This window comes from Phalacrocorax aristotelis, chromosome 2, assembly GCF_949628215.1.
Source record: "Phalacrocorax aristotelis chromosome 2, bGulAri2.1, whole genome shotgun sequence".
NCBI classification, from domain to species: Eukaryota; Metazoa; Chordata; class Aves; order Suliformes; family Phalacrocoracidae; genus Phalacrocorax; species Phalacrocorax aristotelis.
In genome coordinates, this window is record NC_134277.1 from 115,760,127 (window position 1) to 115,786,830 (window position 26,704).

The following is a 26,704-nucleotide window of genomic DNA, read 5'->3' on the forward strand; positions in this document are numbered from 1 at the left end:
AAATATTTATGTAAGAAGGAGCTACTGGTCCCTTCAGGGATAACTGTCTGTGAGGTTTAGCTCAGCAGCTCTGAAAATTCATCCAAATATATAAAAGATACTGTCAGTACACTTTGTTAAGTAAAATTCCAATGAGACTGACAGCCTAGCCTTCTAAAAGGCATTAACATTAAGCATTAAAAAAACCCTTCCTGCATAAGCCTTATACCGTAAAATGTTTAGAAGTGAACTACACTTAAAAATATAGAATCGTTTCCTAACATTTCTCCACAAAGAATTACATCAAAATACTGGGGGACCACTGAACTATTGAAATTCTAACTGGAAGAAAGGCATGTTAGCAGAAGTCATTCCAGTAAGAAACCTTCATCAAAAAATGAAGGAAATTTTTATTTCCCTGCCTCGCATATTTGGATGAGAATTGCAGGGGGCTTCCCCCCCGGCCCCTCCCCAGTTCTTGATATTCAGTAAGTTTGGAAAAGGAAACCTATTTCCTTCATGCCTGCAGGCATCACAGATAATGCTTACCCTATTTTGAATAATTTTATTAATTTTGACATCAAGAGAAGATTCTTCCATTGTTAGAAATTTTAGAAATATCCTAAAACTCAAGTCCTCCATTGCAAAATAAAGTGATTAACTGCTAATAAAGAACACGGTATGGATGACTGTGATTCGAAAGAAATAAGTATCCATCTGTGGAAATTGTGGCATACAAAAATCTGGAAATATCCAATAATGATAAATTTTAAAAGATGCACCAGGTACTACGCTGCTTATAGGGACAGTGTGAGTAGGAGTTCTCATAAGTTCACTTCTATTTCAGCATGTTCTGAAAAAAAATTCAAAGGAAGTAGAAAGTGGATGAACTATTAAAAATGAATCAGTTGACATTCTTTTCTGTCTACTACAAATCTATTTTAGTGAGCACATTCTGTTTGCATGAGAGATGATTTCTGAGCTGTGAATAATGTCTTGCAGTTGAAAATAACAGTTTCTGACTACACTCCTTTTCAACAAACCTAACATTTGCCTGGAACCAATGCACTCTTGAAAGGGTAGATGAGCCCTTTCATTCCAACCTTGCCACAAAGGTTTGTCTCAAGTAATATTTATAGTGCATTTTAATTTCCCTTGACAGAGTTAGCTAACACAACTGCAATTGCTCAGCTGGCCATTTCACAAATATTTGATCCAGAAGAATAATATTTATGAGTGTTCTGATTAACTAATTAAGAAAACATGGGCTATCTAGATTATGAAACAGAATCTTCCATTCCTGTCTTTAAAAATAGGCTCAGAACTATTGCCTCACAACTGCCCTGTATTTTGGAAAGAATCCTAGAATTGATACTTCATATTTCCAATCCAGAAAATCCAAGATAGGCCTCAAAAATATCTGATGGCTGGCTGGACCTGAATAGAATATGAAGAAAAAATTCCATGAAGGCTACAAATCTTATAATTATCTCTGAATATATATTCAAATGTGGATTTGCATTCCAAACGCCTTCATGGTTAGTATTCATACTGCCAGGATTTGTTGTGATTCAGTATGATAAATGTGAGTTCTACCAGTAAGTCTTCAATAAAATCACACAAGACAACCGTGACTGATTCATGAGACTTCTTGTTGTTTGGGAGCTAAGTAATACAGGTGCCTTCATGAGCAGTAGAGCATCTCTTTCCAGTGTTCAAGAATTTCTGCCCCTCAGACTCTTCCTTACTAAAATGTCATGTGGATCTCACCAAGGATTGCTGGCTGGATCTTGCTTTGAGGTTTATTCAGGTGACAGCTACTTGCAGGTATTTCAGAAAGTTGTACCTGTGTCCCATATTCAAAAAAACAGTTGGCTGAAATGGTCCACGTTTATTATTCCATCCTATCTTTGTGTAAAACACGATTTATAACATATGCTGTAGAATATTATGTGCTGCAGTTAAACCTGTAGCGCAGCTCAACTGCTTACATTATCTTGCCAACCAGATGAAAAGAATTAATTCACAACAGGTTAAGTGCCCTATAACAATTAGGAAAAAAAACCTTAATTTCCTGATTATGTTTTGTCTTGACAAAGAAGGATTCTGCTTACAATCATGTAAGTATTAAGACTTCCTAAGTCCAGGCAGGAGGAAGAGGCATTCCAAAGGCATCATTAAAAAGCAAATGTTTCAGCAAGGACTCTATTAACGCTGGAGACATCAACTAAGCCATGAGCTGCTATCTGAATCAATAATCAGGAGAGTTACAAAAATGTCTAGCACTGAATACAAGGAAAACCTCCCCAAGTAATGATCTTTCCCATCTGGTGAAGCAAAAGCCTGAGAATAGCCTGGATTGTCTAAACAAGCCAGTCCCTACCTTAAGAGCAGCGTAAGTTGCCCTGGGAGCTACCAAAACTTGAGGGATTATTTAGCTCAGTGACAGACAGAAACCACCTCCAAGTAAGATGCAGCTGTAAAGTGTGTTACCATGTGACTTCTCTGTATCTACCTCCAAATACAGAAAATTTTGCCTTAAATTTTTCTAAGTATTTCAGTATTGCCTTGAGTTTACTCGAAAAGTGCAAAGCCTTCTGACCCCAAAATTTTACGAGATGCTCTTCCTGTAAATCATTAATTCTTCTCCTGTAGTCTCTCCGGTGGCTGGTAACCTAAGCTGTCTAATTAGACAAGACACTACAACATAGCCTGAACCTCTCTGCCATGCAGGATGACAGCGGAAACTGCCTGAGATCTAGGGGTCTCTCTAGAATTCCACCAACACTACTATCACACCGTTCCATACCAAGTTTTTTCTCAATTCAACCAGAGACTGCCCATCACCAGAATTGAGACCATGGAATAATTTTTTTATACATGTTTACATTATTTTGTGTTTTCATTTTTTCCCTGGTGGTGTTTTTACTGTGACAGGAAACTGAATAAATCATACTATAATAACTAACTTGGTAATTCTATCATTTATTTGCCTTAAATATTTTTAAGGAATGTCTTTGCCCTAAGAACAGATGCATCAGCTAGAGAATCCTGTTGACTATTAATCAGACCCACCTATTAAACAGATGCTGTTCAAGGTGTTCTAAGGTGGGCTACAGAAGTGATGGGAACTTAGCACACAGCTGAAGACAAACAACTTCATACAACTACTGCCGTGGTATCCCACTGCCTGTTTTGAGGACTAATTATTTGGTTTGCAGAAAAATAACTATGTGCTGGATAATTTCCTCTTTCTGCGGAATGGGGTATTTCTATTTTGAAGACTGGCTTTTTTTTTTCCCCTCCTTATAATGCTAGTGTGCCTCTCCGCTGCCCTCTATTTGGCTCTTTGACAAAATCGTGAAATATGACTACACTAATGTCGCTTAATCTCCTTTAATTACCTATCCTAAATTGCTTCTCATTCAGATCCTGATCAACTAAGAGCCTCACAAAAAGAAAAAAAAAAAGCAGCATGTAGGGACATGATCTAAATCTAGAGAAATCATAAAAATATATCTTAGGGGTCCCACCTGTATGACACAGTAATACCAGCAGCATAACTGCAGAAAATATCAGAGGCATGTGTAGAGAAAAGGACAAAAAAGAAGACAAGAGAAATGAAAGGCTAGTAGAAAAGAAAGAAAGGCCAGTAAAAAAGAAATAGTTAGAGGGGTCATGAGTATAAAAGAGGAAGACCACAAGAACTTCCAATAATTGTGATGTTCTAATTAACAATGAAAAAGTTACAGCTGACTTGGAAAGATCTTGCACACACCAATATTTCTGCCCCAAAATGGGAGTGGCAGGTCATACAGCCAGAAGCCTGACCAAACACATCTCCAGAGGTAAAACTGAAAATAACGTACCTTAATAAGGCAGAAAAAGAAAGAGCTTACTCCTACAGTCTTTCCAAGATCTAAGAGACGACAGGGTCATACTGACATACTCTTGCCCTTAGGAAGAAAAGGGGGAAGGTGCCTATGCCCAGATGGAGGCACTGGGTGTTTTTAGTGTAATACACAACAGCTACTATGCTGAAAATGGCTAACAAGGAACGTGAGGAAGTTCAAAACTACCCTTTTATGTAGAATACATCTAAGCCTGTTTTCTTGCAGAAAAATTTAAGCTCTCAATTTACAGGAGTTCAGAAATTTTCAATAAAAAATGACAAACCTCAGTGTTCTTCACTTCGGAGACACTATCAAACAAATAGTAATTTGAGGGGAAAAAAAACCCCACTTTAATAAGTAAACCCCCTCTGATTTCTTTTTCACCCCAATTAAATGGAATACACTGTGAATTACTATCCAAGAGAAAACTCCTGAGAAGTACCGAGAGTTCAGAAATACCACAGGGAGTTCCTAGGAGGTGACAGCTACGAAAAAAAATGTTCCTGCACCAATCTAATAGCTCTAAGAATCCCCAAAACTGAGTTTTGATGGAAGTTTGGCCAAGAAGATGTTTTTGAAAGAAGGAAAATAGACATTTACTTCACAGGATGGCAACTGGCTGAGGGTTTTACAGATCAACCTTCAGAGTGCAAAAAACTTCTTGGACAGAATGGAAGTTGTGAAGATGAGACTATCATTATCTGAATAAAAATCTATTCTAAAACAGAATTAATTTAAATATTAACTAAAAATTAAATTCTAAAAATATACTCAGAGAAGACAGGACACAAAAATAGACACAGAAAGGAATAACTACATAAAAACATATACTAAGTTGTGTAACCTACCTGACATTTCAATCACTGTAAGACCCCCTAGAAAAACTCTAGAATGTGGCAATCTGAGCAGCATGAAGTGCATTAACAGGAAAAGAGACACCTAAAATTATTCTATTTACTTTTATCTGATTATTCACCCACTGAGGTCTTAAAATACCCAAAATAGTATTCTATTTTCGTATGTTTGACTATATTTCTCTACAATAAAAATCAGACTGTAAATCTGTAAGACAAGCATGTAAGACAAGCATTTATTAAGATTTTCATGATGAATTATAAAAATTACTTAAGTATACAAAAAAAATAGACCTAGCACTAAGATATGGGAATTGTTAAGCGCAGTGTATTACCACTAAACAGGTTTTTTTCCTGTATCTAGAGATACATAAGTGGATCACATGAAAGTACTGATCACACTTTTCAAACATTGGAGAGGAGGGAATCACTAATCAGTGTAACAAAGGGTCTCAAAATATAGTGCCTGGAGCTGACACTACATGGAAATGGCTAACTGCACTGTACTATCCGTTCTTTTTTAATTTGCTAAATCAGAGTACCACACAACCATAAATGCATTGTGGAAGTTCCTACAATTATTTTTCATGACGTCAATCATTGCCACTTGTCACAGAGGTGCTACATGACTGTGAGAAAGAACAGAGAGGACCAAGGTAATTTTGCATTCAGGATACAAAATAAAATCATCATGATGTGGAAGTGCTGGCCCTGTATTCTATTCACTGGACACTACACACTGTATTCACTATATTCAAACAGCGGCAGATGTAAGATACTCTTTCCACAAAAGTGGATAAACATTATGCTAATGCCAAGCCTTACAGTGGGAGGAGTGATATGAGAAGAAATTAAGACTTAAATATAAGCAGCTAAGCTATGAAATTAAAAAAAAATAAAAAAAAGAGAGAAAAAAAAAAGGGGGGGGGGGGGAAGGAAGTGGAGATGTGGTATAGAAAGAGACAGCCGGAAGATTTTCAAAGGTAGTTACTTGTTTGAAACAATATCTTCCAAAACCCGGTGTATGCACAAAATCAAGTAGTTCAAATATGCTTTTCTCTTACCTGAAAGATTTCCATCTGTTTCATCTGGCTGGAGACTAGCAACACTGGTAGAATCCATTCCTTGCTGGAGGTCCAAAATTTTCCTTCGTAGTTGTTCTATGTCACTCTCTTTACTATCCAACTGCATCTGGAGCTCATTCTTGTTCATAGATTCTTCTGCTAGTTGCTATATTTATATACACACACATAGTTAGTGGGATGCCAAAAATATGGCAGCAAAGTATTCTGAAAACAAAACGCATTACTATGTATTTTAATATTTCTAGATACTTTTGATAGCATTAGCATGAATTATTATAGTAGAAGTGTTTGTTCCGCCTTGGCAAGAAGTTAAATATCAAAGATCCAGCAAGACATTGAAGTACAAAACACTGATTAGTCTAATAAATTACCATTTGTTTTGAAAAGGAGACAACCTACCAGTGAAAAAAACCTACATGAATAGTGTGCTATACAGTATTCAGTTTTTCAGTCTGCATAATACATCAATACCTTCCACAGTTAAGAATTTAGAAAGGGGAAATGAATGAAAACAAGCACAGCTGCATACTTGTCGAGTTCTCTGCCTCACTAACATTCTGTGGCCTAGAACATCTGAAACAGAACTTATTTTTTTTTCAAGCAGACTAGGAGCTGCACTATTTTCCTGCAGAGAGAAATCCACAATGTGACAAAAAGATTATTTTACCGCTTGCATTTCATTGAGCTCCTTTTGGTATTTCACTACCATCTGATTGAATTTCTCTTTCTCTTGATTAAGTTCTAGTTGGAGCTTTCTGTTTTCCTTCTCTTTCTTCCTCAAATCTTGCATGTTAGCTTTCTTTCTGTCTATTTTAAAATCTTTTCGATTCATTATCTCAGCCAGTTTGTTGACTGCCTGTTAAGAAAAAGGAAAACCAGTAAGAAAAAATTATATATGTAAGCATGTTTCATACAAAACTTCTAAGTTCCTCTAGTTATAGCATTTGACAAAAAAAACCAACCAAACCAAAAACTTCACTGAAATAAACAGCCCCTACTCACAATAGAAGTAATACTGAAAAGTACACAATATCAAAACTTACTCTTTCAACTGTAAATATCAACAATACATACTATACATCATGGTTAATATAAACTTAATCTCAAAGGAGCTAGGAGTTAGTTGCACAAAAACCAATAAACTGAAAATATATCTGACATGCAAAGTAATTGTTATTAAATTGCATTGAAAGTTATACCTGTGTCTTCAGAGTTCTTTCAGTGCTAATGCTCTTCTCATAATGCATTCTAATATTATTGACTTCTTCCTCTATTTTCATTTTGTATTCTGTTAAAAAAATATTAATCTTTGAGATATTTTAGGGAAAAAGTACATATTTGTAAGTTTAATCACTTCAATTGCATAACTGTTTTTCCTCCATTTCTCCTCCATCTTCCTGTTGTGTCAGTTAATGTGCAAAATACAGTTTGCAACAATAAAGGTCACCGGTTTAATGCTACTGTACTGACAGAAAATTACCAGGAGGATCTATCAGAAGGGCACCAAGATGAAATACTAAATCCAACGTATGTATTTTTGTTTCCTCGTGATGACTAAGTTTGTTGCCCCACTTCCTTTTTGTTTGCATATACCAAAAATGTTTCTGCAGTACCAAAAATTAAGTCAGTACCCGCACAGAATAAGCCTGATATGACTGCACTCACATTCAGTACAGATTCTCAAATAAGGCATAAAGACAACATAGGGAAAAATGCAAAAAACATGGAATGACTGTTATGTTCTCCCCACCTCTTTCACACACCGGTTACTCAATTCTACCAGTCTTACTATCACACCTCCAGTCTGCTGATTTGTTCCCAAAGTTGCTAGAAGTATGCATTTCACTAATAAGGATTTCTCCACCAAAGCTACAGTCAAGAACGATTTTCAAGTACTTGAAAGTAACAAACTCCATAAACTGAAAAATACTGAAAACTGCTTGCTCACCCAATCCCGGCTATTACGGAAATGCAGAACTAAGGGAAAATATTTTTGTATGCCTTCCTGCCTACGCAGTGTTTGCAACAGCACTGGCAACACATACCGATAAGGCTTTTACTCTCACAGTCAAGAGATATTAAAGCATGCATTCCGATTTCATAATCCTTGCTCAAATGTGAAAACATGGGAGTACACTGAATAAGGAAGTAACTTCCTCTATAGTCAGAATGCATGTAAATAGAATGGCAATCCACTGATACACGTGACATCACAACTTGGACTCTGAATCTAAGTGAGATCTTAAGGAAGTTGAAATAGTGATACTGCTTTACTGTAAACACTGGAGATGGAAACAAAAACTTTAATAAATATATTGTGTACAATATGAAATAAGTAAAATACTTTTCCTTAATAACCTTCATGCACACAAGCGCATGGCTGGCAGAAGAGGGTTAGAGAGGCATATTTCGATGAGCTGTACTGGACAGGCATTCCTGACTACACCTGCAGGGACTTATTGCTAACTTTTTTTAAAAAGTGAGGAGGGACTGTGAGCAGATACTCACTTTTTCCTACCTGCTACAGCTGAGGTTTTAATCTTTTTCAACAACACAGGCAGTGCATGGAAATGGAAGCAATGGAAGCGATACAGTAGAAAGAGTGGCAATTTACATGGAACATATATTTCCAAGGTGAAAACAATGGCTTATAGTATTTTTCATCAACCCAAAATAGTAGGGAAGATAAACAGCAATGTCTTCTCCCATTTCCCATTTTTCCACATACACTTCAAATTCAATTCTGCTTCATAACAGATGAATTAAAACTGAAAACATGACATACCTTCCTCCTGTTTCTTAATTTTTTCATTGATCTCTGAATTTTCCTTCGTTATTAAATCAACATCTTTGGTTAACGTGTTATTAGTTTCTTCCAGCTAAATGAAAACAAACATATTTTAAAATAATGAACTTGCCATAATTCTAAAATTATTTATAATACTATTATTTTAAATACACCATAATCTATAAAAGCCATTTATTTGGAACACCTTTCTCAGACTATACACAAAAATATCTGCTTACCTTTCAAGCCTGATTTTTTTTTAAAAAAGGTACTTTTCTTCTAAGCTCTCTTGATTTACCAGGAGGCTCAAAATACACCTGTCCCAGAAATAAATCTTTTTTTTCCTTTCTAAATAATCTTTGCAGAACTGATAGCACAGTAGTATATAATTAAAAACTCAACTTAAGCAAAATTAGGTTGTCAATTATTGAATGTGGCAATTTTCAATTAATTTGTGGTACTTCAGAAGAAGTAGCACCTAAAGGCCTGATCCCCTGAATGCAGATAAAAATGCAGCTGACAGATGATACAACCCCAGCATCCAAGGCTAGAGCAGATTCATGACACCTGCTGCTAAATAATTGTCATATATCATGAAAAACAGGCATAAATCAGCATAAAAATGAAACTACATGTGGTCTAAGTCAAAGCATGTATAGGTAAATACGTACATAGGCTTGCCAAAAAAAAAAAAAAAACAAACCAAAACCCAAAACCACACCATTATACTTTGAATATGTATGCCAGAAGACACAGTCAGGATCACTTTGTTAACCACTTAACAAATACATACTAAAAACAGCCATAATTGCATTCCTGAAAAAAAGGTTTTGTTTGAAGCCTATAGAAATGATTGTGTATCGAGGTCTCTGAAAAAATTACCAGAATATTCGAAACCAACATACATATTGGCAAGAAGGCATTCCTTGGATGCCATAGAGAGACAGTCTTCTAAATGTTTCAGAAATGGTGACATTCTCGAGATTTCAAGCTTATAAAAGAAAATGTGTAACAAGCACTACTTCCGCTATCTTTACACAGAGGTGTAATATCCATGGTAGCACTAACAGAAAGCTTTGAGTTCAATTCAAGTCCAAGTTCAGTTATGCCTAGTTTTCCTGAAGTTTTACACCTCCAGGATTCTTAAGAAAATCTGCATAGCTGACAATAAATGGAAAAACACAATGATGATAAAATAACTACACTATATACAGCTTGCTGTTTGAAACTCCTCAGTTAAGAGATTTATCAACCTGATACTAATACTCAAGAACTATGCTATAAAGTATCTTAAAAAATTACAGTTTGGGGTTTGGATGGGTGGGGGTTTTGTGGTTTTTGGTTTTGTTTTGTTTTTTCCAAATAGTTGAGCAGCGGGAAGAAACTCAAAACTCCAAATTTTTTTGTTGTTGTTGTTTAAAGACTAAGTAATTTTGCAATACGATTCTCTAATACACACCTCCACAAATTTACAAGATTTTAAAAATATATTGCGCAATGAGAAGTAGTAATCACAAAAGGCTTAATAACTGAATTACAGACATTTGCTGGATTTTCAATCTGGTTTCGCCTCAGATTCATTGAGTTACATTTCTTTGGGAGTTCATGTGATGGGAATTAAATATTTAAGGTTCCAACTGAGTCCAAGACTCAGATGCTTCAATAATTACCAGTTATGACCACAACAAGACTTTATAAATTAAAATAAAAAGATAAATTTGTTTCCAGCTGGAGGATATAGATAGGTATTAATTACAGTGTAATAATATTTACCCTTCTTATGATGCTGTCCTTATCAGTCATTTCTTGCCTGTGTCTTGATGCTGCTTTTTTGCTTTCCTGACTTAGTTCAAAATACTGTTCTTCAAGGATTGTTCGTGCCAACCGTTCCGACTCAGCTTTGGTTTCAGCTAAATCCAACTGGGTAGTGAGCGTTTCTCTGTAAAAAGGACATTAAGATTTTGCTCCCCTATGCAAAACATTCCAAATTTTCAGGAAGACTAACAAAGCCATGTTAAACCATTCAGCTAATTGCCATTATCTTAGTTTCTTATGGAAAACAAGATTTACAAAACCACACTCTGTACACTTATATCTTTTGATGGTCCACACAAGCTACAGCAGCAAGCTTACTGTAATTCAGTTAAAATATCAATCACCCATCACCAACCCTTAGGATCCAGGTGTCAAATTCTCCTGCCTTTGAGATATAAAAAATAAAATTGAATTGCATGTATTACATAAAGTTTCTGAAGATATGCAGTTGTTCTATGCCTATGCAACCTTTTGCAGAAAGGCTGGCAAATTCTACCTACAGCTTGAGAGGCAGGGGGCAGTAACTTAGGTGCAGTATCTCATTAACATATACACAACTTCTAATCAGTTCAGCATACAAGCCAAACTTTCTTGCTCTTGCTTGGAGTACAGGTAGAGCTCCTATATATTTGCCTGCAAAGAAACATGCATAAAACACAGTGGCCAGTCTAGCACCCATGAGTCAGATGTACCCAGCAACCTGTGACACAGCCCACAGCATGCTGAGGTAGAGGTGGCAATACATTACTGCAGTATGGGCTCATTGCAGATGCCCTTCCTGCGCTGCAAAATAAAGAGAGATTTATGCAGTGAAATACGTAATGCTATGGCATCCACTGAATCGATACATCTGTAGTAGATACAGGCCTCTACTGTAAAAAAAAGTAACTGTTGAAGTATACTTAAGTTTGTCACAATTCCCAAAGTTGTGTTCAGGTGAAAAATGTTTAGGATGAACACACGACTGTGGAGAACAGAGAGGGAATAGAATACAAGGAATCTATAAGAATAGGCAAGAAAAGAGAAAAGAAAAAAAACCCACAAGAGGACTACAGAAAGTCTATTATTCCTTCCCCTCGCCCTCCTCCCTTTTTTTATTTTTAAGTTGGATACTACTCATGAACAACTTTGCATAAACAGGTATTTTCCTCCTACATCATATTTATTAGCCAACATCTTTTTTTCCTCCCTTTCTTAGCCCACCGAAATGCATCGTGAACACTGTACATAACCCTCCTCCCTTTAGATTGTGTTGCAGTGCTGCTGCTCAAGTAGAACAAGAGACCCAGATTTTAGAAGACAGAAACTCTGCTTCATGTGTAATGCTACAGTCTCCTTCTTCAGAATATATATTAAATAAATAAATAAATTGGAAAAACAAGCTTAAAAAACTTCTTTCCTCATTTGCTAAGTTAGAAAATAGTACATCACAATTAATGGTTGTTGGATTAACTGGTTTTTGCTGTAATCAGAAGCATGCTAAACTTAGAAATAAAAATATTTTCATTATCTTTTTCTCAAATACTTGCTATAGAAATATAACAAATAATTATCACGATAATATAATCAAATAAAAAAAGTTGTTACACAAGCAAGATTATTATCACAAACTGTAATGTTTTTTCATAATTCTGCAACTTCCTAAATTCTCAGAAGCTACCATTTTTCTTCCACATATTACAAATAGAGTCCAAAGCAAATATGAATAACCATATTTGGCTTTGTGAGTCAGCATAGGTAATATCCTATGTATTTGCCATCTTCCAAGGTGTTATGGAACACTTTTGAGACCTGTCTTTTTCTGAAGGAATTAAAACATTTTAAATCAGATTCAAAATCTTCATGAATGAGACAGTATTATAAGAAAAACTTATGTCTATTTGAGAAACACAATGGGCATACTTTTCATTTTGCAATTCCTGTATTTTCCTTTGAGTTTCTTTATTCTTTTCATCAATTTCCTCTTTCAGTTCCTTAACCTGAGTTTTGTAAAGTGTCTGTAAAAGAAAGCATTAAAAAAAAAAAATCATTATTCAAATTCCATTCTTCATTGTTTTGGTACTGGTTGGTCTGAATCTGTCAAACCCCAACACACGCCTGTACTGTCTTTAATGTAATTTACTCTTTCCTCCCTGTCCGAGGCGCCCCTTTCCAGTTTCCCTTGTGTAGTGAACTGATGTGACTGGGTTAGTTTTCAGTTTTCTAGCCTGGTTTCCTACATAGTTGTACAAACACACCTACTGACAAACGGAAAGGAAGGCACTAGGACACAGCTGAGCAGGTCTCTTGGAGGCAGACAGGACAAAACTACCTCCTCTTTAGCATCACTGTCTCAAAAGGTTAACCAAACAAGGCTAATACTTGTCCTATGCTTCCACCTGTTGTATTCTGTTTGTATCCATGTATCTTTTCTCTTAGACTGTAAGTTTTTTGTGTACAGACTCACCTTGTCTTAACTGATTCAGCACAGGTCTGATTTACGTGAATGACTTCTGTTCTTAATTACTACATCATTATTAACACCACCAGTAATTCAGAAAGTTAAAATTTGATCTTCTACAATGAAGTACTTTTGCTAAATATTCAGACTGAATTACAAATGTCTCATTTAAACTACATGCTAGTGAAAAAAGAAAAAACTGAGAATGAACCACAATACTTTGGATCATCTTATTAGCAGTATGTTATGGGGAAATGCACAAAAATCTGTAACACACAATGAAATTACAATCATATGCAGTTTAGTAAACACAAAATTTTTTATTGCCCCTTCAAGGAAGAACCAAATTTAAAAAGTACTTCCCAAAGTGAAATGTCCATATCCACCAATGTATTTTTAGTTCAGCTGTTACAGAGCACCCGATGCTATTGCTTCTTCTCACAGAAATGAAACAGATCAAACTAAATGTAAGAAGTACACATTTTGGCTACATGGAATATCAAATAAGGCTCTTCAGGGACTCAGGTGCATCTTTTTTAGAAGGATGAGGAATATGTGCAGAATGCTACTCAACCTATGATTACTAAATACACTTATGGTAGATCAATAGCATGGAATGTATTCCAGTAAGCATGGAGATTTTGAACTCTATACGAAGTCTGCAAATACGTCAGAAAAATATCTCTTTTCCACCTCAAGATAGGAACTACTCTGAAGAATAATCTATGTAAGAGTCACTCAATGTAATATACATAAGATTTTATAAACAACTACAAAGCAACGTATTAGGTAGAATTACAGAACGTTGGATAGTCTTTGTTCGTTGTTTGTGTTTTAAGCAGGATGCTGTGAATTGCTGATTTATGCCAGGTTGTTATTTATATTTAAAATGTTTTAGTATGTCAAACTATTTACTGTTCAATCATTTCATGTCAAAATGTAGCACTCACAATTCTTTGCAAGTCTTACCGAAAAATACTGCTCAGCTTCAAGCTGATCCTGAAGCTCACGCATCTGACCTTCATTTCCTCTGTACTGTCTTTGAAGGAATAAAAAATGGAAACCATATAAGAAGTCAGCTATTAACAAATTATAAAGACAGACAATTTCTAGCCAGAACAGCATCTAACAAAGATGTTAATCTGCACACATATTATTTCACAAAGACCAACAGTTTGCTGTATCCTAAAGATTCTGATTTAATTATGTTCCTTATTGTACCCTGATGATCACTTCAGAATGTAATTAAGAAGACAAAGAGTACTCTAAATGGAGAAATGTTAAGTCTGCTTTAGTAAGATAGATAGGAGCCCAATTAATGAAGAATGTCTTCAGTCAGCTTAAGAAATGTTAAGAAAAAGAATCAGGTAGTTAAAGGGAGGCGGGCAGGGGAAGCTGTTCACTCCCATGTAGCAAAGCTAGAAGTCCCATATGATTTAATAAGTAGTACCACAGTCAGTCCATAAGTCACACAAATAAAAGTGGCATATATCTATGCCTTGACATAGAATGATGAGCCAAGAACTGTTCTGCATCATAGCTCATAACAAAAATATTCCAATACTGAAGGATACATACAGAAATCATAACACGCAGCTAAAAATATTTTTAGTTTAAGAAAAAATGTCTAGGCACCAGAGAACTGTTTTCACTAATAGGAACAGGCAAAACAGCACACGTATAATTAAGCAACTGTTTCCATTTTACTTCAGATTTTTACTTACTTAGCAAGTTGAGCCAACTCAAATTCCAGTAATCTCTTTGCTTCCAACAACGTATTGATTTCCTGTTTCAGCTGCTTCTCGGAACCCTTCAAGTTATCGGCTTCAAAAGCTTGTGCCTTTAATTCATTCTGTGCCATTATTCGCTTATTTGTCTCTTGTTCTAGCTGAAGTGTTAGATTCTTTACCTAAATGAGAAATATTTCAATTTAGGAACGTTTGCTGAATTGCATGTGGTTGAAACCATTTCACATACGGATCATTTTCTGCCAAATACCACTGTCTAGATGCTACATTGTACAATACATAAAAATATTTCTAAATCTCCAAACACTTCAGTGCAGTGATCTTATAGAAAGCTGCTGCACCTATAGAACGTACTGATATGATGCCGCATGATGATAAAGCTTCCCCATACTTAGCTTATTTCAATGTCCCAAATCTGTTTTATCTTATCTTAGAGGCAACAATGGAAGAAACACAAATTGTCTGCTGAAAGGTCCTGCAAACCTCTCTGCGGATTTCAGATCTTAAAAACTTCTCACCCTAGAAAAAACTGCAGCCTATCAGCTACATAAAAACTAGTTTACACAAGTAGTGACTCCCAAGAAAGGTGTCACAACCTTCATTCCCAGTGTCCTGTAAAGAAAAAGTACGGATGAAACTATTATTCTTAAGCACCTAGTTTTCACACTCAATATTCTAATTGCATTTCCTTGAACATGTGCTTTTCTGGATAATGCAAACTCAGAACTGCCAACCATCCAAACCAATCAGACTACACAGACAAATTCAGAGGCAAGTTTTTCCTTTAAAAAAAGAAACACAAAAAATTGCATTATATTAAATGAAGGGCTCAAATATGTAAGGTATCCAAGAGCTAAGAAACAAGCAGAAATTACCTATTTAGGCCAACAACTGCCTTCAGTTCTACTGAGAGGTGTATTATACAAGGAGCTCAGTGTAAGTGAATTTAGTTTTCTATTTCTCAATGCAACTATAATTTATTTGTCTAGAAAATTGTTAGTGATGAACATTTTTCTTACTTCATCTTCCAGTCTTTCCTTTTGCTCAAGAAGGTGTTCCAGTTTCTGCTGAGATTGCTTCAGGTCAAAGTCCAGCATGGAACACTGTTTTTCAGCTTGAACTATTCGATTTTCTGCCTTTTCTCTTGCTGCCCTTTCTTCCTTTACTTTTTTTTCCATTTCTAAACAAGATTAAGGAAAAACAACAAAAATGAATATGTGGCATCTGCACGAATGCTTTTGTAAACACAACGTGAAATATCCCAATATTTTTCAGACCCTTTTGTGCAGCTATTTAAGCCCTTCTGCTGTTAGATGAACTGATTACTGAGTAAAAACTTCCTGGCATTATTACAAGAAAGACTAAAAAAGAAACATAATTCCAATTTGTTTTCAAAGCACTAGACTATTATCATGACAACTGAAAGATAAATAGTGGAAGAAATAAAAAAATGCAGATTCTTGAAGTAATCATTATGAAATAAAGGCAAAGATCATTTCCATGAATGAATAGTAGAAAAGAAATGCTTTCTTTGTGCTGCATTTGTGTTAGCTTTCTTAAAAGTTGCAAACTACACATGCAGACCTTCACAAAGAAAACCTGGTGGATTCAATTAAGATATCAAGACACATCTTTGATTCACGGATATGTATCTATAAAAGAAACTTCATTGCTTCAGACAAGCCTAATACAACACTGATATTTTTAATGCAGTTACACAGGAATGAATGCTCCAAGACATCTGTCTTGATAATGCATCTTTCAATTCTGTGTAGCATTAGCAAGAATTTTAAGATTCAACAGCATTTTAGAAGCCAAGGAAAGCTCTGAATTGCAAATGCAGTAAGATATTCAAAACATTAAGCAGCAATGCAATTTTTATGGTACAAGTACCATATTAGAGAAAATAATTTAAAACATGTAGTTTTCATTACCTATGTTTTAAGATTTCATATGCATTTTCTTTATAACAGGGATTAAAATACTTTTATAAGAGTACTACATTGTAAGATGATGTGTTTTAGGATATCGTAATCAAAATACCTTTTATTATGTATTTACCTGAAACTTGCAAGAAACACTTACCACACATTGCAACTGATCTTGCCTCCTCTATTGACTGATGTTTGTCAGTTAACCGAGCTTTAGTCACTTTGTGTTCATTTACTTCCTGTTCTAACCGGTCTTGTAATGATTTGAGTTTGTAGTTCAAATCTATCTCTAAATTATTCTTTTCCTAAAGATAAGAAAAAAGTTACCAGATTTCTATAACATTTCTATAATATCTGGGGGAATCACATTTCCTTTCTTCCCTTTTTTAGTGTTAACTTTTTGTTATGAAGAAGTTATCAGTGTTACTTTCCATGCTTAATAAAGAACAGTAACAGACAAGAACTACTCAGTGCTCTGGAGAAAACTTCGTTGACTTTTTTTCAGTAGTCCGTTATCGTAAGATAATGGAAACTGAGAAGTTTGAATAATTAGTAGTCACCTAAATTGAAAACACACAGCTAAGCCACCAATAACACCAGAGCACAGAGGAATGTGAATTATTGTTACCTGGATGCAATTATGTTACTGCATTGTTGGGATTGCCAGCCATTAACAGTAACTCATGAAACAAGCACTGGAGATGAGCTTTGAGAGACAGGGGCTTGCCTTTGGATCACTGCTTCACATAACAGCAAGTGAGAATGGTAACTGCTTGCACCCTCCCTCAGTTAGTCATACCTCTGTGGTTTATTCGGATAGACCACACAGCACAGCAAGTCCCTACCTGTCCTCAAAACACAGAGCTAACTATGTAGCCAATCTGGAAACAAGGTGCAGGATTTCCTTTTACTCTCCTTTACTTGTTTCTCCGTCTTGGGCAGAGATCAGAGATGTTAGGGGGACATGCTGCTACCATTCTTTAGGAAGGAAGGAAAGACGGAAGGAAGGAAAAAAATAAAAATGGTGCAGCTCCAAAGCTGATCAAAAGGTCAGACACTGATCCAGCCATACTAAAATCCAGAAAAAGCAGAAATTTAAATTTCAGGATTTTAAAAGGTTCAATTCATAGATTTTTCAGGAGGCAACTCTCGGCAGTGATAGGCAGGCAGGCAGAACAAAAACTACATGTTACTGGCAGAAGGGTTGGATCGTTGAATCAATGATAGTGAATGACAAACATGAATTTTACACTCAAAGCTACAAGTAAGAACTACCTGAGGGCTTGTGAGACTTACCATCCTAATGAGATTGTAAATTAGCACTATATAGTTCATGATTTTAACCCAAAACTAGACCAAGAACACAGGACTTAGCAACATCAATAAATATTATTTGAAAATATAGGCAAAAGCTGACAACATTAGCCTCAACATCATTATAACATACCTTTTCTGAATGATTAAGCATATCCTGTGCTTGTTTTCTTTCTGCTTCCACTCTTTCGAGACTGTTTTTAATGTTTTTTACTTCTTCTTGTAAAGTTGTAATCCGGACTGCCATAAGAAATGAAAAATCATTCAGTGTTAGTTACTTGACTTAGATCAATTAGCTTTTCAACCTTTATTGATTTCTGGGCCCCTAAAATATTTACATCTTCAAATTTTTCAGATACGCAAAGGCTGTACGTTGTAAAGGAAACTGATCTTCTTGGCCACTCCTTCTGCATGACATTAGTAACAATTCACAAAAGCAATCACACGCAAAACTTGGTCCCTGCCTTCAATCACCCCCAATATCTAATATGCAAAATTTCTTTCATTAATCCAGGTTCTGCTGTGCTATGCAACAAGCACATGTTAACTCCACTAGTATGTACATAAGGCACATTACACAGAAAGTCAGTCTTAAATGAATCTATAGGGTCTAATACAATATGCATTCACCTAACTGCGACGCAAGTGCTCTGCCATGGTTAGGGGAACTACTGCCTGTACCCCACAGCATCTACCACAAGACCCTGCCTGGCATCAGAAGTTCATGCCAAATACTAAGAATCACAGAAAGGTTTGGGTTGGAAGGGACCTTTGAAGACCACCTAGTCCAACCCCCCTGCCATGGGGAGGGACATCTTCCACTAGATCAGGTTGCTCAAAGCCCTGCCCAACCTGCCTCTGAACACTCCCAGGGATTGGGCAACTACAACTTCTCTGGGTGACCTCTTCAAGCGGCTGACCATCCTCATAGTAAAAAATGTCTTCCTTATATCTAATAGAAATTTACTCTCAGTTTAAAACCATTGCCCCTTGTCTTGTCTACATTCCCTGTTAGAGTCTCTCCCTGTCTTTGTTATAAGCTCCCTTTAAGTATTGAAAAACCGCAATAAGGTCTCCCCCAAAGCCATAGTAGTAGTAGTGTTTGCGCACATGTGTGTATATACGTGCACATACCAAAGCAGTACTGTGTGTGTATATATAAGCTGATGTAGTAGTACATATTTCTAGACTGAATAATTTGGATTAGGTCCTTTAAAATAAATATATTAAAATATTTTTGATTACTCTATATTACACTTAATATCTTAAATATAGTATACAAAAATATACCTATCAATTCAAATACAACTGTCTACACTACAGTCCACTTGATTTTTAAGTATAAAGAGACATCTTGGCAATATGTAAGAAACTATGAGATCGAAGAAGAGAAAGTCTTCCTAAATCTTATAATTTTCTCATTAATTTTAAATGTGCTTTTAAAAACAGCTGTATGAGTATTTGAATTACAAAAAGGCTTTTGGGTATATACCAGCAAAACACCTTAACCCTACACCCTTCAGAAAAAAATCCTTTTCCTGTAGGCTGCTGAGCTGGATGTGGTCAAAACCACTGACGTGCACAGAATAGTCTTCTTGTGCCATTGGTACCTCTTGCTTGCAATTAACAACAGGCTGGATCAAACTACACTCAGTATTTTCAGAGGAACTCTACAATTGTTCAACTGAAATTTATTTACTACACTTGAAACACAGTAAATAAGCAACTTGATTCTTGATAGATCTTCCTTTGTGCTGCAAAGTTTACCTTAATAAAACAAAACCAAAACTCCTCAACAATTATTTTCAATACTGTAGACAGATGGTTTAAAATGACAAGTTAAGAGTCAGGATCCATTAACATAGGTACAGTCATGAAGTAATGTATCTGAATAGTTTCTAGTATGAAGCATCAGAAGTACAAATGGTAAAAAGTTCCAAGCATCCTGAAAAAAAGAGATTCCTCTACACCCCTTACTATGCTTTTCATCTTGCTTATAAAGTAATGTAGAAGCATCATCAAAGAAAACATATGCAATTTAACAACAAAATAGCTTTCTCCACAAATGAAAGAAGAGAAAGTGCAGGGTACGTCAACTTGGCTACTGCACCAAGGCAGTGAGACAGAGCATTGTGTCTTCTCACAGAATCACAGAATCTCAGGTTGGAACGGACTTCAGGGACCATCTAGTCCAACCTTTCTAGGAAGAGCGCAGTCTAGACAAGATGGCCCAGCACCCTGTCCAGCCGACTCTTGAAGGTGTCCAACGTGGCCAAGTCAACCACTTCCCTGGGGAGATTATTCCAATGGTGACTGTCCTCACTGTGAAAAATTTCCCTCTCATGTCCAATCGGAATCTCCCCAAGAGCAATTTGTGCCCATTCCCCCTTGTCCTCTCCGTGTGGCTCCTTGTAAAAAGGAAGTCTCCATCTTCTTTGTAGCTACCCCTTAAGTACTGGTACATGGTGATGAGATCCCCTCTGAGCCTCCTTTTCTCAAGGCTGAACAAACCCAGCTCTCCCAGCCTACCCTCGTACGGCAGGCTTCCCAATCTTTGATCATCTTGGTGGCCCTTCTCGGGACCCCTTCCAGCCTGTCCACATCCTTTTTGTATAGAGGGGACCAGAACTTCTCTATCACTTTATCAGTTTTTCATGTTTTCGTACCACTGGACTCAAGACTTTTAGTCAGGGCAGCCCCTCAGGCTTACAATAAGCAGTCTCCCGCTCTTTGATTTTGATATTCTCCCTCCCAAGAGCCGCTCAGACATGATCAGGAAGTAAGATCCACTCTTCAGAAACTGTTCTATTAAGTCACACTCAGTTTGCAGGTTGGCCTTCCTCCCTTTATGTAACTGTACTTATTATCACAACTTTTTTGGTAAAGTATAAATACAGAAAATTACCCTGTAGTTCTCCAATCATTTCAGATCCATGACTCCTGTCCCTTCGTTCCGACTCCAAAGCTGCTTGCAGTTGGTAATAATCTTTCTCCACCTGCAGTTTTGTGCTTTCTAGAACTCTGCACCTTTCCTGCAGTTCTCTATTCAGTGACTCTACCTGACTTAATGACTTGCTCATTTCTGTGTTACCCTTCCTCAGTCTTGCTGCTGTATCCGACTCTGTCCTCAACAAATCGTTTGCTTCTTCTAGCTGTTAAAATAAACCAGACAAGATTATCAAATATAAAAATTCACGGTACCAGTTTTGTTATCTCTGAATGCTCAATACTGTTTCTCAAACCTCAGAAATAATAAAGACAATGAATAGAAGCAACATACTTGTTTTTGTAATTGTGTTATCTTCTCATTTGTAATTTGAGAATGCTGGCTGATTTTTTTCAAGTCTTCCATCTGATCTTTTAGCGTGGACACTAAAGAGAAATTATACCATTAATACACCAGATTAAAAAAAAATCCTTAGGGTTTGGGCTTTTTGGTGTTGTTTGTTTGTTTGTGGGTTTTTTTTGTTTGGTTTGGTTTGGTTTTTTGGTTGGGTTGTGGTTTTTTTTCACAAACACAATCAAATACATTCTTGGCATATAACAGGCCTTTCAATGACTTTTTTGCTTCTTATATACATTTTTAGGTCAAATTCTGTGCTTGCAGAACAACACACACTGAAGAGAACAAAATCTGAAAATAGGACAAAAACAGTGTTCTTGTTAAAACTCAAATAAAAATAAACCCAAAATTTGTGTTCATATTTGAAGAGGTCCCTTTAAAGTTGTGTAGCACTTAAGATGCTAAGGTAGTAAATTATTCCCCAAAACACATCATACACCTCATCAGAGTCAACGTTTGGACAACATGGCATACCTTCATTTTCCACATTCCTCCTTCTTTCATTCTCTTGCTCAATTTTTCTTTGGTAGTCATTTATCTTGTGTTGCAATACCATCTTTTCCTTCTCAATCTGAGACACTGTTAATTCCAAGTTCCTTCTTTGATTTCCCTAAAATTAAAATAATTGGTATTTTCTATACACATTTTAAGGAATGATCCCTAAACCAGTATCTCTGCAACTAATTAATCAAGAAAACTGATGCATCGTTTCCAATGAATGAGTTTCTGGCTTCCTTGAAAAAGTTTTCTGAAAAGATGGCTTTTTTAACTTCTACACAACAAATTTATGAAATTATTAGAGAAGTTATCATTAACGTGATTATATGTAAGTAACTATCAAAATTATTATTAACAGACAACATAAGGACTCAAGAGAAAAATCACTTGTACATTAATTTTTAGAGTAACTGATTTTGATTACCTCCAGAGAAATGGCAATGAGCAAGACTAAGCAAAACACTTAGCAGAGGAAACAGAATGCAGCGTGACTTGCAGAAAGAAAAAGTTTTTGAAGATGTATACAAATAAAAATATAGCTCCCAATGCTATGTATTGAAATGTGTTGGTTTGCTCTCAAATTTAAACTTGGAACAATTCTTCTAGTCACAGAAGAATTATCTTAAATCATTAAAGTACTATCCACATTCTTTACCCAATTACCTCTTCATCCAGTTCTTTAATTATCTTGTCTAGCTTTATGTTTGAAGATCTAAAAATAAAAGAAAATAGTTTAAGTAATATTTGAGAAGGACACATTATACATAGTGTTTTTCTAGGGAAATAATTTGCGTCCGTTACTAAAGTGAACATTTACATTTTGGCTAATGCTATTCTGTAATAAACATTTGAAATTGAAGAAAGCAATCAATCATTGGCAATAATTTGCAAAATATGTTAAGTATTTATCAACTTTGCTGCAGAGTATATATGCAGAACTTTAGGTGACACATTTTCTTCCTTAATCTGCAAATGTAGAAACAGCATATGTACATAACAGGCTGTGATTAAGGTTAGAATACCCTGGTAAACTGTTAAAACTTCCTCTAGTTGTGAACTTTCCAAATATCTAAAATGGTTCATTAATTCAACAGTAGACAGCTTCCTACTATGGATAAATATATTTGAATAATATTATTTAAATGTCTCTCTGTTGAAGCAATGTATTAGAACATAGTACTATGGAGAGGGTGAGGTTAAGTGCATAGTAAAACCTCAGTTAAGTGGCAATAACATTGACACATCCATTGCATTTCTGTAGCTAACTATCCCTCTTCAAAGAGATAACATAAAAGACCCAGACAATGTACCTGGCAGGTACAATAAGGACCAGTTACAGCAATATATCCTATCAACTAACTGCAGTAAACAGTATGACACAGAAGACACACTGTTGGGCTCTGATAACTTCAGTAGTACCGCAGGAAGACAGTTATGGAACCTCTTCCAAGAAATGCACGTCTTGCTTGCGGAAAACAATCGGAATGTGTGGCCAGTGAAGTCGTGTTTAAGTAAGCAACAGTGTCACACAGTCTGAATTCCCACGAGGCCATCTTGGCTACCGGTTCCCACATAAGTAACTTGTGCAGCTACACACTATGATCCTAATTCACAAGCTTAAATTCTTCCTATACCGTATACCTAGCATTGCCTCTTGCCTCTACTTAGGCCTTCAGGACAAGACTTCAAAAGGAGAAGCTAACTGAGGGGGAATTTAGCTTGCATGAATCTGAGTAGAATTTTCTGATTATCAGAAAAGAAGAATCCCAACTCTTTGTTCATAAGAGTAGCTGCAAGAAATAGGCAGATACAAGACTTCAGAAAGCAAATAGTTGTTCTTATCTACCAGTCACAGAAATAAAAAAAAAGGAATGTAATTTTCCAACAGGTACCATGTATCTAGCAACCATACAGTGAATTTTAATAATCCAATATATGCTGTATATTCAATAACTTACATTTTTTTAAAAAAATCAGCATGATCATTGTGAACCTCAGTCCAATAAAACATCTGAATTCAGAGACATCGGGTAAACTCAAACATTCAAGTGTTCAGAAACAATATGTGTTACATGGGTGCCAATGAAAACAAAACATTTTCTTCATACTATATTCAAGAAAACCATTTAAATATTGTTTTAGAATGACTTAAACCTGTGCCTGGAACTCCCTTGGAGACCTACAGTACCATTGTTAGTGTTATTCTGACAAACCCTAAAGCAGTAATACAGAACTGGTGTGTTAGATGTATTTAAATTATGTAAACAATTAAAGTTCAAAGTCTCACCTGCACTTCTGCTCCATTTCATCTTTCAACTGCATTTCATTATGTAGTTGTTCTTCCAACTTATAGATCATCTTCTGCATATTTTCCAGCTTAAATATATATTTGTACATGAAAGAACATGCATTAAATTTAAAAACTTCCAAAAAGTATTTCAGCATATTCAGTGTTGCTTACGTTGTATCACAGCTTACTCATGGCTATATAAACACTAAATTTTTACCTTATTAAAACATGATATATCCCCCCCCCCCAAAAAAAAAAAATCTAAAAAAGTTTATTACAAGAAACAACTTTAATATTACATAGTTTTATCATTTGAACACACATAAAATTTTAGGGTTCTGAACAGTTCCATCAAAATTCTCGAGGCTAAACTAAGTCAAATCTTCCTTGTTTGAAGTATTGTCAGAATCAGACTAAGGATATTACTGCGAAGATATAAGAAAGCATTTTAATTAGTCTCAAAATTTCTTTTTCTAGCATGAACTACCACATGTATTTTGCAACGCATCTTCAAGCTCTTAACAAGTTTAGGAAGCAGAACCAGGCCTGTCAGTTATTAGCAATAGGGGGAAAATGCGCTTAACATCTATTTAGTCAGAGATAATTTTTACAGCTAGTACTATACTAAGGCTTGAAAATACTATCAAACTTCAAATATTAATACAGAACATCACCACATAGCACATACTGTTTGCCAGCAAGATAAACTCAGAAATTAATTCTTTTCAATGTATTCTCAAAACATCTACCTTCTACTACATCTCTGGGCACAATAATCCAACTCCAATATCAGCAAAATCCTCAAGTTAACAAGATGGTGTCAATTTTAAGGAAGCTCGTTAAGTCACACCCATGCTGATTCACTCTTTTAAACATTTGGGCTGATCACGTCAGGATTTCAGCCTTATTTAGCTTTCCACAATTTCCCTCAACACTCTTGGAACTGCACAGAGAAGAGACCTAGACTCTCTTCAAAGCAAAATATTCAAGTGGTTCTGACCCTTTGTTTTCTTGTTCCTTTTTCTAACTTCAAAACTCTGACAATTGCCTGACTCCTTTTGCACAATCATCCCAGAAAAAGAAGCAACAGAACAGTTCCACAGTTCCTCCGATCTCTGTGTCTTCGTTTTTACCTTTTCCCACAAAAAATGTTTAGAAAAACTATGGAGACATATCGTAGCATGCTTTATCCATATTAAATGAGAAAGTTATAGGCGAGATTATTTTTGCCTAATTCCAGGCAGGCATTTTTCTTACTTCCTACTTTCAATCTATTCTCCTTCCCATTGTAGTAGGAAATAAAGCTTGGAGCACTCAAGTGCTCTCAAGAATTGGAGATCCTTTCTCATTTCCTCCTTTTTCTTTCTTCCACGTTCTTAAGCTGCTCTCAAGTCTTCAGAAGAAGAACACAGATGTGGAGACTGGGGACTAAGCAGAAATGAGATATTTATATATTTACCACTCTATTCTATGTATTTACCACAAAGCCTTGAGAGAGTAAGGAAATACTGGAAGAAGCAGACTTCTCAGCACTTACAGAACAGCTCTGGAAAACCAATTAATGGTATGACATACAACATAACACCATGTGGGTAAGACAATGGTTGTAGTCAAACACAACAGAGATGGCCTCTGAATCTAAACTTTGAGAAAAAAGGAAGGAGGACCAGTACACAAGACATTTATCTCCTTGGTATGAACCACTGAGAAATCAAGAAGCAAGACTATTTAAAGGCTAGCACTCTCTTTAGTAAAAAAGGACCACAGCTAATGCACAAAAATAAAGGATAAAGAAGTTTCAACATATTGCTCTTCCATTTCTTGGTTACTCATTTTATAGCCCTTTCAGACAGGATGCATGAAGGAACTAAATGGGACGGATGAGGAACAGGTCCAAAAAGACATCTGGCAGCTGAGGCATTTCTGTACTGACTCCTACTAGTTTGGACCTCTATTGCCTCCTCTTGCTTCTTCCTGTCTCTGAATGCTTTATAGGGCTGTACCCCAAGGGGCCTATCTAAGTTTGCTGAACAGTCTAATTACATTACTACAAGACAACAAGGCTTCCAGAGAAGTTTGCACAATCTGGTATCATCAGACTAAATAATATCTTAAGATAATCCTGAGTTACAATTAACTCAGTATTAAAAGCATTCCTTTGTGTTTTAGTTTGTTCTCAGTTTCCATTTGGAGTAGGAGGTGGGGGAGGAAAGGAATATGGAAACGCCTGCCTACAACAGAGAAGCCAAGAAAAATCCCTCTGGAGCTGCCATACTCTTTTTTTTAATCACCACAGCATAGTGTGTCTGGTTCTGCACCCTGAAACATGAAGAAAACCAAAGACCCAGTGCAAAAGAATCTGTTAATCTCCTCTTTCTTAATATCTGAACCATTGGCAGGTGGTTACGGTAGCACTAAACCAAAGTAAATAATCAGATCTTCAAAGAGGTTTAACATTCAGTTGAAGGACATTGAATTCCATTTCTCTCCAGCTTCATGGCCCAATTCTGTGAAGTTTTACACACTTGCAAATTAATTCCTTGGAAATTTCTGGCACTCAATCCCTCCCAGAAGACGCTCAGTACCATGTCAAAATGCAGATAGCCCAGGTAACATCTTGTGTTATATTTCCAGAACTAATTATTTGCTAACCATGTCTTAACAGTACTGTTTTCATTGCAGCATGTAAAGAAAGAAAAACAGCTGAGAAAGAACTGCAGATAAAA

The 26,704-nt window shown here is 36.0% G+C and overlaps 1 protein-coding gene across 2 annotated transcripts in view; it reads right to left on the reverse strand.

Annotated features, from left to right (window-relative positions):
- ROCK1 (Rho associated coiled-coil containing protein kinase 1) overlaps window positions 1-26,704 on the reverse strand; it is a 90,604-nt gene that overhangs the window by 15,927 nt on the left and 47,973 nt on the right. For both annotated transcript variants that reach the window (XM_075084790.1, XM_075084791.1), the window contains 16 exons: window positions 23,976-24,064; window positions 22,352-22,400; window positions 21,665-21,800; window positions 21,128-21,219; window positions 20,753-20,999; window positions 17,981-18,087; window positions 16,688-16,838; window positions 15,622-15,782; window positions 14,579-14,763; window positions 13,824-13,893; window positions 12,317-12,411; window positions 10,373-10,538; window positions 8,597-8,690; window positions 7,011-7,099; window positions 6,479-6,667; window positions 5,791-5,956 (listed from right to left, as the gene is read on the reverse strand). In XM_075084790.1, the coding sequence (XP_074940891.1) occupies window positions 5,791-5,956; window positions 6,479-6,667; window positions 7,011-7,099; window positions 8,597-8,690; window positions 10,373-10,538; window positions 12,317-12,411; window positions 13,824-13,893; window positions 14,579-14,763; window positions 15,622-15,782; window positions 16,688-16,838; window positions 17,981-18,087; window positions 20,753-20,999; window positions 21,128-21,219; window positions 21,665-21,800; window positions 22,352-22,400; window positions 23,976-24,064 (2,086 nt within the window). The remainder of the gene's footprint in view (window positions 1-5,790; window positions 5,957-6,478; window positions 6,668-7,010; window positions 7,100-8,596; window positions 8,691-10,372; window positions 10,539-12,316; window positions 12,412-13,823; window positions 13,894-14,578; window positions 14,764-15,621; window positions 15,783-16,687; window positions 16,839-17,980; window positions 18,088-20,752; window positions 21,000-21,127; window positions 21,220-21,664; window positions 21,801-22,351; window positions 22,401-23,975; window positions 24,065-26,704) is intronic.